Genomic DNA, 13,765 nt, shown 5'->3' with positions numbered 1-13,765 from the left:
TCATATACTTGGATTTCAGGAAAGCTTTTGATACTGTTGCACATGGAAGACCGCTGTACAAATTGGAGAAGTATGGCATTAAGGGTAGGTTGCTACAATGGATATTTATCAGTGATATTGATGAAGGTATATCAGGTTTAATGACCAAGTTTGCAGATGATACAAAGGTTGGCAGGTTAACGACAGTAAAAACAGTATGCTACTCTAGCTGGCTCTAGATAAGTTGGGCAAATGGGCTGAAAAGTGGCAACTGAAGTTTAACATTGACAAATGCAAAGTACTGCATATGGGTAGTAATAACTGAAGAGTGTAGTACCAACTGTGTGGTACTACACTTAGGGAAGTGGAAAGTGAAAAAGACCTGGGGGTAATTGTGCAGTCAAATATGAAGTTTGCTGAGCAGTGCAGAGGGGCTGCCAGGCAGGTGATGGAGCCTTGTCAATGATACACAGGAATTTTTCTAATACGGACAGGGAGGTGATTATCCCGTTATACAAGGCAATGGTCAGGCCACACCTAGAGTACTGTGTACAGGTCTGGAGGTCTCATTTTAGGAAGGATGTAGAGTTGCTAGAGTGAGTACAAAGAAGGGCAACAAGATTGGTGAGGGGAACAAAGGGGTGCTCTTACCAAGAAAGGCTTAAGTTCTGCAAATTGCAGTGCCTGGAGAGTAGGCACCTGTGAGGTGATCTGATTGAGTGTATCTGAATTGAATCTGATTGAATATATAAGGCCTTGAAGGTATATTTTCAGACTAAGAACCTGAGTCAGCACAGTTTCAAATTGAGGAAAGATAGTTGTAGAATAGATGTGCAGAAATTTGTCTTTAGCCACTGGGTAGTTGATTGGTGGAAGACTTCCATCTTTTGTTGTGGAAGTTGAAAGCCTAAATAAATTTAAGGCTCAGCTGGACAGACAGCATTTGGAACGAATGGAGGGGTGAAATGGGAGGGGTTTTTTTTTTTTTTTTTTTTTTTGACTGATGCTGCTTAAGCTTTCTTTCTTGCATCGTATGCCTCTACTAATGTTAATACTATCATCCAAATAGTCATCTTTGTTGTATAATTTAGGATTAAATTTTGAGTGACCATATTTCGCTCCGTCTTCTATCATGGCTTCCTGCTGCTGCAAAACCTCCTTGTCATCACTCTTATTTTCAAGACTTGGAAGACCTGTATGTTTGGGGGTTAGCTCTTTGGTTTTCTGTAATGGGAAAGGTGGCCTTCAGGAGTTGATTTGGTTTGGTAGCGTGCCACCCAATGGCTGCCACCCCTCTTACTTATAGAGACCCATCAGAAAAATGAATCATATGCCCCATTACAGTTTACCACGTCATAAGTTATACACTTGGATCTCCCATGCCCTAAAAGAAAGAGCAAAGACAGAAATTTCCTGCAGCAGAAAGCTATGCTTTAAGTCCATTCTATCCATGTATGCCCTCTGTCACGTAGAGCTGGAAAATAGCTCAGAACATATGGCTTCTCAGAATTTAATAATCATCATCAGTAATTCAGTCTTGTGACTGGTCAGTTCCTCTGATGAGCTGTCTCCACCTTTGTCTCTCTTGTGACTTTTGTTAATAAAAATTTTTATTAACAAATTTTATTAATAAAAAGGTAACATTATGAGAGATGTGAAAAAAGCTTTATCGTTTATTTAGGTATTTCAATAAGAAAGTCTGGTGAAGTCGTCTCTTCTTTTCTCAGCATACAATTCTTAGCATAGAATCCCATCTTGTAAAATTTGCTGTAGCTTGATGCTACATTCAATATCCGGATCTCCATTCATAATCACTTCGCAGACCGTGTCAACCCCTTCCCCAAATAAAAACTTTCCCCAATTCTTCTGTTGAAAATTCTTTTTGTGCCACTTCAGTGTTATCCACTTCAGAATTGAAGTGGATAACACTGAATGATCTTCAATCTTCATATGCAGTTTGCTTGTCAATTTCAAGGATATTGCATCATCTAAGTCATTTGCTTGTGAGTCAGTGCAGTCACGTACATTGGCAGTGTTCAAAGTTTTCAATCCCAAGTCTTTTCCGATCTTCACAGTGTCTTCGGCAATTGCCTGAATTTGTGATTCAAAACCAGTGAAATCATTTGCCAAATGGGACAAAACATGCTGCCAAAAGGACTCATGTTGTTGACAGTGATTTCTAGCCAAGATGCAAATATAATTTTAATCGTATTTAAAGCGGTAAAAAGTAAATTGTGAAATGAAAAGCTTAAAAGCTATCACGTTATCCCATCAGGATGGAATTAAGAGTACTGAACATTGTTGCATGTTGCTGCTTACTGCCTGAGGGGAGCTATTGGCACATGTGCATATGAGACAATAGCATTGGCACTGCAGCATGTATGTACAAGTTCCTAGGCTACGACAATGCAGCATATATGTAGAATACGTGTCTAGGCTATTGAATGAGTTTTAATATGTACAGTAAATTTTTAACTTAAACTTAATTGAAAACTGTGTTATAGTGAAACCCATGCTGTTTGAAACCATGCTAAGCGAGGTATTGCTGTATTTCCTCCTCTATGTTTTCTTTTGAACCGTATTCCTCCATGTATACATGCTTGAATCTTCATAATGTTCTTCCACATATCTCCTCCATCTTTCCTTTTGTTATTCCAAATTCAGTACTGTTATTCCCTTTTCATCTTGCATTGCTCTCGTTTGAATTCCACTACTCTTTCTTGTTAACTATCTGATTTTTCTATGTGCCAAGTCCATCTGACCTTGTTGTTCGAGCATTTCAATCTCTTGAAAGTTCTCTGCCCACCACTGTTCCTACATTCTCTATCAATTTCATTCTTCAATCTACGATAATTCCCTTGATCATCATCATTTTTTTTGGCCTTTCAGTTTCCTCATCTCATCCATTTTCTGCAGTAAAATATGTGATCCAAGATTTCCTCCAAATTTTTTCACTCTTCCCCAGTGCCTCCAATGCAGCTTTACAAGTCATCTCCTTGATTAAAGACCAATTTCACTCACTATTGGTCTTAGTAGTGATAACATTGGTCTGATCTTGAAACACATTTTTTGCACTCTCCTCTCTAAATTTCTCAATGTTCCATCTCATGAATGATTTCCTTTTATTCAAGCACTTCAATTTTAGTTCCACATTCATTTTCACGAGTGAGTAGTCTGAATCTCCATCTGCTCCTATACGGGAGCGGATGGAGATTCAGACTTCCTTCACTTGGTTACAGTATCTTAGTTTAACTAAAATATAATCAATTTGGTATCTTCATGAGTCGCCAGGATTCTTCCGTGTATATCTTCTACAGAGTGGTGCCTTAAACCACGTTTGCTACCATTAGTCTTTCTTCTGTACAAAATTCCACTAAACGTTGACCTCTTGTGTTTCTCACACCTAGACCAAAATTCTCCTTTTCTTTCCCTCTCTCTTCAACCACAACATTCCAATCTCCTGTAATTATCACATCTCTTCATCTGGTTTTCCGTATTAATTCCTCCAACTGTTCGTATATCTCCTCAACTAAATTCTTCAGGACTATTTGAAGTTGACATATAAACTTGTATAATTATCCCTGTCAGCTGGATTTGTCACAAATCTGACTATGATAAGTCTATGTCTCAATGATTCCATATCTACCAGTGCTATCATGAATCTTCTTTTCATAATTATTGCCACACCTTTGTTTACTTGGATATTGGTTTCCTTGAAAATGACTTTATCATCTGGTTCTTGGTGAAATGTGGACTTTTCTAAAAGAAAGCTAACCCTTCTTTATTTTGCCAAACTTTTTACTCAACAGAATAGAAATTTCACAGGAATATAATGAATGGTGAATTCAATAACAGTGTCTAAATTTACCTTTGTAACAGTTATTTTTACTCTTGTTATTTATCAAGTGTCTTTTTTTTTTTTTTTTTTTTTTTTTTTCAGCTTCCAAATAACTTATTTGAAGAATTGGCTATGGATGTTTATGATGAGGTAGATAGAAGAGAAACTGATGCAAGTAAGTGTTGCTCTTATTTACACAATCATCTGTTCTCACTGTATTTACTTGAATATTGGTTTGTCTTTGAAAATTACTTTATCATCTGGTTCTTAGTGAAATGTGCCTTTCCAAAAATAAAGCTAACCCTTCTTTATTTTGCCAAACTCTTTTTTCCTCAACAGAATAGAAATTTCACAGGGATATAATGAGTGGTGATATTTACATTATATTTTCACATGGCTCCTTTATATTGTATAAAAACATTAGAGGGTCTCAGTCACATAAGTTGTCTGTCCAACTGGCTCCTCTATTTGTTCAGACCTTTCTCACAATGGCAACTTCACTTCATCATTGCCTTTTCTGATTAATCTGGATACCATGATGCAGTATCAAAGGAACTGGATATATAATGCAGACAGGCTGCTAGTAGAACTCATGATGACATTTTGTCAATGACATACAGGAATTTTTCCATCAGAGATAAGGAGATGATTATTCCATTGTATTAGGCAATGGTTATGCTACATCTTGAATACTGCATATAGGTCTAGCGGCTTCATTTTAGGAAGGATGTGAATCTGTTGGAACAGGTGCAGAGAAGGGTAGTGAGGGAAACAAAAGGGTACTCTTAACAAGAATTGCTTCATTTCTGCAAATTGTTTGGAAACTAGAGGTTATTAATTATTTCAGTGGATTGGGTAAGCTAAATGCTGATAGCATCCTTCTTGCTCAGACAACACACAAGTGGTCATATATAAATTGAGAAAGGACGGTTGCAGGTTAGATGTGCAGAAATTTTCTTTCAATCAGTGAGTAGTTGATCATTGTTGGAACAGACTTCCATCTGGTGCTTTGGAAATGGATAGTTTGATTAAATTTAAGGAGGAACTTTAAGGGATGAATCACATTGGTCCACTAGATATGAATGGTGTAACTGAAAACTGAATAGATAATTTGCATCTGTGTTCACATATGAGGAATTTTTTTTGGATGAGGATGCTAGAAGTATATCAACTTCGAGGGAGCAAATTAATTTTTTAATAAATTTAAGGAGGAATAACCTGTGAATTGCTGAAGAACGTAAATAAAAAAAAAAAAATTAAAAACTGTATACCTTGGACACCTGATGTGGAACAACAAATATGCAATTTTACAGCTAATTACTGAGGGGAGAATGGAGGGAAGAAGAAGAAGAAATCCTGGGAGAAGATGCATATCATAGCTAGATAACATCAAGAATTGGACGGGACCGAACAGCTGCTCAGAGACTACCAAAGACTGAGAAATATTTGCCATTATGGTGGCTGACCTTCATTAGGAGATGGCACATGGAGGAACTAGAAAAATTATTAGAAGGGTCAGGCAAGTGATGTGGTAAATGTTTTTTTTTTTTTTTTTTTTACTGTGTAAGCTTGCTTTCTTGTATCATTTGTCACTATTAATATTAAACGTAACCTAGAAGCTATTATGAAAGAAGACAAAGTTGATGTATAGCAGTCCTTGTGCAACTGACAAATGCAGAAATATATATGAAATATTTATTTGGAATTTTAAGAATTCCTTGCAGCAGTGCTGAGTTTGAGATGATATTCCAGAAGCCAGGTTCAAAAAAAAAAATAATAATAAAAAATAGGTTCAGATCTCTTTCTGATGGAAGCTTGGTAATGCTTTAACTGCCATAATTACATAGCAGGGCTGTTGTTATAAACAAATAGTATAGATATAACAAAAACACATTGACTTGACTTTTCTTCAGTTTGTGTCATCTAACAGATAATCCAAACAGTAATATATAGACAAAAAATCATAGATGCAAATATTTAATAAACTTGAGGCATTGCTCAAAACATCAAAGGCAGATATTGTTGGGATATCAGAGACGTGTCACACAGATATAAGGAATGCAGAACTGGAATTTGGGGAGTACAATGTGTGCTGGAAGGATAGGAAGGGAGGAAGGGTTATGCTATTAGTTAAGAAACACATAAAATCCAAGGAAGTGAAGCCAGTTGACATCACCGGACAGTGCAGTGTCGAGTCAGTTTGGTGTGACAGGGAAATAGTGGGCTAGTAAATCAGAGTGTCTTATAATGGGGGATTTAATTGCCCAGATATTGACTGGAATTTGGGGGCTGGTCACTCACACACTAGCAAGGCTTTTGTGGATTTATTGGATGATTGTTTTCTACATCAGCATGTTCGGGAGGCAACTAGAGGGAGTAATACTCTTGATCTGATTATCAATAGTTGATTCTTCATGCATTAAGAATCTGCAGATAAAGGAACCACTAGGTGGCAGTGATCACAGTGTGCTGAAGTGGGATTTACTCAAAGAGGTAGCTACCATCGGGGGTAAAGCGAAGGGGTTTTTGCTTTTGTAAAGGTGACTAGGTGGTCTCAGACAGTATTTAAATTCTATATGATGGGACCATCTGATGATTTTACCAACAGCAAATTCAAAATGGGAAGCATGCAAAGAATTTATCTTGGAAGCTACTAGGCTTTACATACCAACTAAGAAATATTGTTCAAGGTTTAGGCCTAAATGGATGAACTAATGAAACATATGGCAGAGAAGAAAAATGCATTGGATACATGTAAATTAATGGGTGACATAGAAGCCTATGATAGATATAAGCTGGCTTGTAACCAAGTCACAAAGGAGATTAGGCAGGCAAAGGCAGATTATGAGAAATCTTTGACAAAGGATGCAAAGAAAAACAACAGAGTTCTTTACCTATGTAAACTCTTGAAGGAAAGGGATGAATCAAATTGGTCCACTGGATATTGATGGTTCAACTGTTGATGATCCTGCTCAGGTGTTTAACAAACTGAGTATTTTGCATCTACATTCACACATGAGGAGTTATTCAGGGAGGAGAATGAAAGAGGTGAGTTAAACTCTGGCAGTGAGCTAGATGATTTTGTAATTACTGAGTGGAAAGTGAATTGTTGAAGATAAACATAAAAAAGGCTCCCGGGGTGGATGGGATCTATCCAGTTATATTAAAGGAGGCAGCAAAGGAAGTAAGCAAACACTTAGCCATAATTATGAGAGCTTCTTTGGACTCGGGTGGGGATACCCATGAACTGTAGATGTGCAAATGTGACCCCAATTCATAAAGGAGGATCAAAGGGCGACATGAGTAATTATAGACCTGCTAGTTTAACTTCTGTTCCAGGAAAATTAATGGAGGCACTGGTTAAAGAAGCACTGCAGGATCATTTAGACAAGACTTCAGTTATATCTCTGACACAGCATGGTTTTGTTAAGGGCAAGTCTTGCCCGACCAATTTGATTGGATACTGTGATGTGGTCACAAAGGAACTGGATGCAGGGAATAACTTTGATATCATATATTTGGATCTTAGAAAGGCTTTTGATATTGTTGCACATGGAAGACTCCTGCACAAATTGAAGCAGTGTGGCATTGGAGGCAAATTGCTGCTATGGATAAAAGGATGGTTGAGTGGGAGAAGACAGAGTGGTAATCAATATACACTGCTCATCTTGGACTAATGTTATTAGTGGAGATCCTCAGTGTTCAGTGTTGGGTCCATTGTTGTTTTTCTGTATTTATAAATGATATTGATGATGGTATATCAACTTAATGTCCAGGTTTCCAGACGATACAAAGGTTGGCAAGGTTGTTAAGGACACTAATGACAGTACGCTTCTGCAACAGGATCTAGAAAACTTGAGCAGATGGGCTGAAAGGTGGCAAATGAAGTTTAACATTGACAGATGTAAAATACTACATATGGGAAGCAGTAACCCCTGAGTAACATATAAACTCTTTTCTCTCAGGTAGATGTAACCCGAGAGAAAAGTACCGTGTGGTACTACACTTAAGGTGGTAGAAAATGAAAAAGACCTGGGAGTAATTGTGCATTCAGATATGATGTTTTCTGAGCAATGCAGTCAGGCTGCCAGGGCAGGTCATGGGGTTTTGTCAATGATATATAGGAATTTTGCTAGCAGGGAAAAGGAGGTGATGGTCCTCTGTATAAGGCAATGGTCAGGCCATGCCTTGAGTACTGCGTACAGGTCTGGAGGCCTCATTTCAGGAAGGATGTTGATTTGCTTGAGCATGTACAGAGAAGGGCAACAAGATTGGTGAGGGGAATGATGGGATCCTCTTACCAAGAGAGGCGCCTCCGTAGCCAGGTGGGAAGGAGCGGCAGTGCGTAGAACACGCTTCTTGATTAGACCGGGGTTCGAGCCCGTCACCACCAAATACGGAGGATGCGGAAAGGTCAGGGAATGACCACCGCATATCCCGGAGCAATATGGCCTTAGTTGCTAATGCTCCTAAAAACCAAATAACAAACAAACTTACCAAGAGAAGCTTACGTTCTGCAAATTGCAGTGGCTGGAGACTGGGCACCTGCACGGGGATCTGATTGAGGTGTATAAGGCCTTGAATGGGTTGAGCACGCTGAATTCTGATGGAATCCTTCCGCTTGTTCAGATTATGAACCTAAGGGGGCATAAATTCAAATTAAGAAAAGACAAATGTAGAATAGATGTGCGGAAATTTGCCTTTAGCCAGCAGGTGGTTAATTGCTGGAACAAACATCCATCTGTCGTTGTGGAAGTTGATAGGTTAAAATAAATATAAGGAGGAACTGGACAGGCATTTCGAGGGAATGGTGTGTTTTTTTTTTTTTTTTTTTTTTTTGGCTGATGCTGCATAAGCTCCTACACTTGCTTTCTTGCATCACATGCCTGTACTACACTGACAGTGGTAGAGAACAAAAAGGACCTGGAGATAATTGTGCAGGCAGATAATGAAGTTTTCTAAGCAGTGCAGACGGTCTGCAAGAGTAGCTAATGGTGTCTTGTCAATGATATACAGGAACTTTTCTAGCAGGGATAAGGAGGTGATTATTCCCTTGTATAAGGCAATGGTCAGACCACACCTTGAGTACTCTATACAGGTCTGGAGCCCTTATTTCAATAAGGATGTAGAGCTGCTGGAACGAGTACAGAGAAGGGCAACAAGATTAGTGAATGGAACAAAGGGTTGCTCTTACGAAGAAAGGCTTAAGTTTTGCAAATTACAGTGTCTGGAGACTAGGCACCGGCGAGGTGATCTGATAGAGGTGTATAAATCCTTGAATGGTTTGAGCATGCTCAATGCTGATAGAATTTTTCCTCTTGCTCAGAATAATCACCTGAGAGGGCATAAATTCAAATTGGGGAAAGAGAGATGAGGATAGATGTGCGGAAGTTTGCCTTTAGCCAGCGGGTAGTTGGTTGGTGGAACTGACTTCCATCCTTTTTTGTGGAAGTTGATAGCCTAAATAAATTTAAAGCTGAGCTGGACAGGTATTTGGAACGAACAGTAGGGTGAAATGGGAGTTTTTTTTTTTTTTTGGCTGATGTTGCATCAGCTTGCTTTCTTACATCATATGCTTCTACTAATGCTAATTTGTGGACTGATAAACATTCCAGTAACAATAAATCCTCTGATCTGTGTATTCTATGAATATTTTATTGGCTATATTGCTTGTTTATATGTAATATATGCTAGAAGTTTCATTGCACTAACTCTTATATTTTTTTTGTTTCATAGCTGAATGCGTGACAGTGCCATCATGGATAAAGTTTAATATTGGTTCTTTACCAAATTCCTGTTTTTGCAAGGCAAACCGCCAAGGACTATCCATGAAGAAGTGTCTATGGTGTATGGGGATATCTGTACATCGTATGACTTTGCAAAACATTGCTGGAGACAGTTCAAGTGCAGCCAGGAGAACATCCATGATGGAGAAAGAAGTGGGCTGCCATCCACAGCTCATACTATGAATTTGTGGAAATGAACAGATAATCCTCAATGACTGCTGGATAACAGTTAAACAGATAGTTGCTGAGGCTGGGATAAGCTATGGCTCAATGGAGAGCATAAGGTCTCATCATGATGGATTCCTTGCCTGTTCACGTCTTCAAAAAGAAAAAAAAGGCAGGCCTGCTCTGCTCAATTGATTTCCATGACAGCAATCCTGACCTGTTTTATTTTTCTGATTGGTAATTATGATTGAATCAGTGCAGGTCAGAGCAGTGATACATCACTTCTACCCTGAAACACAATAGGTTTCAAAATAATGGAAACATCCATCATCACAAACTCCCAAAAAGTCAGGAGTACAACCATCATCAGGAAAGGTGTTGCTGTCAGTTTTCTAGGATAATTATTATTCATACAGATTACCTAGAGAAGGTACCACTATGACCTGATCGAGGTTTATAAGGCTGAGAGGGACCAGTAAAATGAATGAAGGTGGAATTCTCACTGTTCTAAAAAATTCCAGAACTAGGGGTCATAAATTCAAATTACAGGGCTTAAGGTTTAGATTAGATTGTAGGAAGTTTTCTTTTAGCCAGCAAGTTGTTGATAGCTGGAACAAGTTGCCCTCGTAGGTAGTTGAGGCTGACATTTGTATAAATTCAAAGGTCAGCTGAATACTTACCTTTGTGAGGAGCGAAGCATATAATTTGTGTTTTCGTATGTACTTGATTAGTTGGGTTGTTTTTCTTTTTTTTTTTTTTTTTTGCCAATGCAGCAAAAGCCTGTGACTTCCTTGCAATATATGGCAAATACTATTACTCTAATTTGAGGACAAAAAGCATCTCTAAACAGTAATAACAGAAAACCATAACACACAGAATTATTCTTTTCTTAAACTGTTTCTCAAAAAAAATAAATAAAAGTATTGAGAGTGGTGAGGATAGCTATTTCTTTGCATTTTAAAAATGTAATCTGACAGCCACTTTTTAAAACCAGAATTATTTATACATGTAATTGAACATTCTCTTTGAAAAATAAAATTTTAAAAGAGGTATACATGGTTATTCAAATAAAATCTAACCCAGTTTGCACAATAATTTTCAACTTAAAATTTTGTTTTAAAAAATACAGAATTTTAATTAAAAGTTCTATGGAATGTTGAAAGGTATCTTCTTGATTATGAATATATATGCATTCTCTCTTTTTAGTGTTTTATGCAGTTCTAGAATATGTTCATCAGTAGCACAAATGCAGTCTGTTCTTGGTGTTTTGTTTCATTTCATCAAGGGTATATGAGTTTGAATGCTAAAGATAAAAATCAGGAAGTGACAAATAAACATACATTCTTATTGTAGGAACCCATGTCTCTCACCCCATTTCTCTATATTGCTCTTCAAATGCCATTCCAGTCACAGTGAAACTGCCTTCTGCCACCTGTATAAATATATCTAATTCCATTCCCAGTGATATTGTGTGCTCTGTTGCTGTAACAACCTCAGTATAGACTATCGAGAGTGGATTGTGCAGTAAATGGATAACCCTGTATAAAGCAGAGGATATTTTGTTCCTAAATATTGTTGCATTTTATGAATTCACCATATTTATTTAAATCTATGATTTATTTATTATTTGTTTTATTTATTTTTTTTTTTTTCCTTCCTTCAGTTTGGTTATCCATGCAGAATCAAAGTGCTTTGGTCACTGATCGTCAAACAGTTCCTTTTCTTCCCGTAAATCCAGAATTTTCTTCTACTAGAAATCAAGTAATGTTTTTTTTTTAATTCTTTCATTATTTTTAATATATTTCAGTTGACTTTACTAGTAATAATCTTGATCGATTGCCAACTTGGTTCCATAGTCAGTCAGATACCATCATCTATTCAATATTAAGAGCTCAGCATTTGACTTATAAAATGCAACCTGAAATTGATGACTATGCAGTCATTCAGCTTATGAACTATGCAGTCATCCAGTTTATGAAAATAGATTAGCAGTTCCTTAATTAAGGTGTGCATTGATTAATATAATGAAGCACAATAGCTTTGCTTGATATTACAGGATTTTGATTGAAATAATCTTGCATGTATTCATTCCCTTGTGAAGGTATAATTTAAAATGAAAATGTTCATATTCCTACTTAGGGATCAAGAAATATAACCAAAATCTACTTTATTAGTATCACTCTAGTTAGCATTAGCATTAGTAGTGACATATGATGCAAAAAAGCAAGCTTATACAGCATCAGCCAAAAAAAAAAAAAAAAAAACCACCTCCCATTTCACTATCCATTCCTTTCAATAGTCTGTCTAGTTCTTCCTTGAATTTGTTTATGCTATCAGCTTTCACGACAACAAATGAAAATTTATTCCAGCAATCAACCACTCGCTGGCTTCGATACTATATATATATATATCTAATGACTATGTATAAATATAGTGCAAGCGCATCAGAAATACATAGCTATATCTGAATAAATCAGAATATCAGTAAAACGGCATCGATTTAGGTTATATCTCATATTGTGAATACCTTCACAATGATTGCCATGATATTGCACTACTTCGAATAAGTAACGCTTCACCTAAGGAGAAGACTAATGTTACATATTCTCAGATGGATACCACCACCCAGACGGCACCGTTTCAGGTCTATTTGGCCCTTCTTCGGTGGGTGGGTAGGTACCCGAGTGATGCAATGATGGCAAAACAGTTATGAAGTATAACTCCACAATATGAGAGATGCCTGATGGTGTATCCATCTGGTGCATCTCTCCACAATATGACCCCCCCACACACACCGCGACAAGGTGAAGTATACCATTGGAGGGGGTGAAGACATCCTATTACAGCTAATCTCTTATCATTTAAACATGCACATGCTAAAATTCTCTACATTCGCTGTCAGAGCCAGAAGGAATCTTGGATCTGCTTTACATCTACTATTACCCAGTCGACCAGCACAAAAACCAAAAACTGTCTGGAAAATGAATGGAATATATACATCGAAACCTTCATCAGTCCTGGAACATAATGGATGTGTCATTGCAAACCAAACTGCAATAGCCAATGGTCTTGGGGAGACCTTTTCTACCATCTCTTCAACATCTTACTCTCCAGAATTCTGGTTCTGAGAGTCGATAATTTAAAAAAAAACAACCAAAGAACTTCGGATCTAAGAATTCCCTTCCTTATAACAGGCCTTTTACTGCAGTTTCAACTCTTATGAAGGTCAGTGCTGTTGGACTAGATCTTATCTATTTTGAAATGATTAAACATCTGTCAGCAAAATCCACGGACCACCTGCTCTTTCTGTATAATAGAATCTTCCTAGAAGAGCAGTTTCTGGATTCCTGATATACAGCAATCGTTCTTGCCTTTCCCAAGCCAGTAAAAGATCCCAAAATCCAAACAGACTACTGTCCTGTCACTATGACTAGCTGTCTGTGCAAAATCCTGGAAAATATGATCAGTGCCTGTCTTATATGGTATTTGGAGGTAAATGGGCTCCCCTCCAGAGTGCATTGTGGATTCCAAAGAAACCAGTCCACTCTGGACCATTTACTCAGGCTGCAAATACCATCTGGATGCTTTCCTTAAACAAAAACATCTGGTGTCTGTATTTTTTTATATGGAGAAAGCATATGACACAACTTGAAGATTTGGCTTCTTAAAATACTTGTATAACCTCTTTTTAGAGGGCATCTACCCATTTTTATTAAAACTTTTAGCTCATCAGTCTTTCCAAATTCAGGTAGGATCCTCACTCTCTCATCCCTTTTGCCAAGAGGTGGGAGTACCACAAGGATCACTATTAAGTGTGCCGCTTTTTGCCATCACAGAACAACTGCTTCCAACTGTAAACAGCACCCTCTATGTTGATGATTTTAGTATATTTTCTCAGCCATGCAACATGCAAAGAAAAACAGCAAAGAGTTCTTTACTTATGTAAATCCTAGAAGGAAAGGGATGGATCAGATTGGACCACTTAACATAGATGGGT

The 13,765-nt window shown here is 37.5% G+C and overlaps 1 protein-coding gene across 2 annotated transcripts in view; it reads left to right on the top strand.

The window, feature by feature from the left end:
• Git (ARF GTPase-activating protein GIT1) overlaps positions 1-13,765 on the top strand; it is a 421,403-nt gene that overhangs the window by 211,205 nt on the left and 196,433 nt on the right. For both annotated transcript variants that reach the window (XM_090369031.1, XM_090369030.1), the window contains exons 10-11: positions 3,920-3,992; positions 11,432-11,529. In XM_090369031.1, the coding sequence (XP_090225157.1) occupies positions 3,920-3,992; positions 11,432-11,529 (171 nt within the window). The remainder of the gene's footprint in view (positions 1-3,919; positions 3,993-11,431; positions 11,530-13,765) is intronic.

Source organism: Mastigoproctus giganteus, chromosome 2, assembly GCF_048544385.1.
Source record: "Mastigoproctus giganteus isolate SK-2022 chromosome 2, ASM4854438v1, whole genome shotgun sequence".
Taxonomy (NCBI): Eukaryota; Metazoa; Arthropoda; class Arachnida; order Uropygi; family Thelyphonidae; genus Mastigoproctus; species Mastigoproctus giganteus.
The sequence above is the reverse complement of the archived record's forward strand: the minus strand, read 5'-3'. Positions and strand labels throughout refer to the sequence as shown.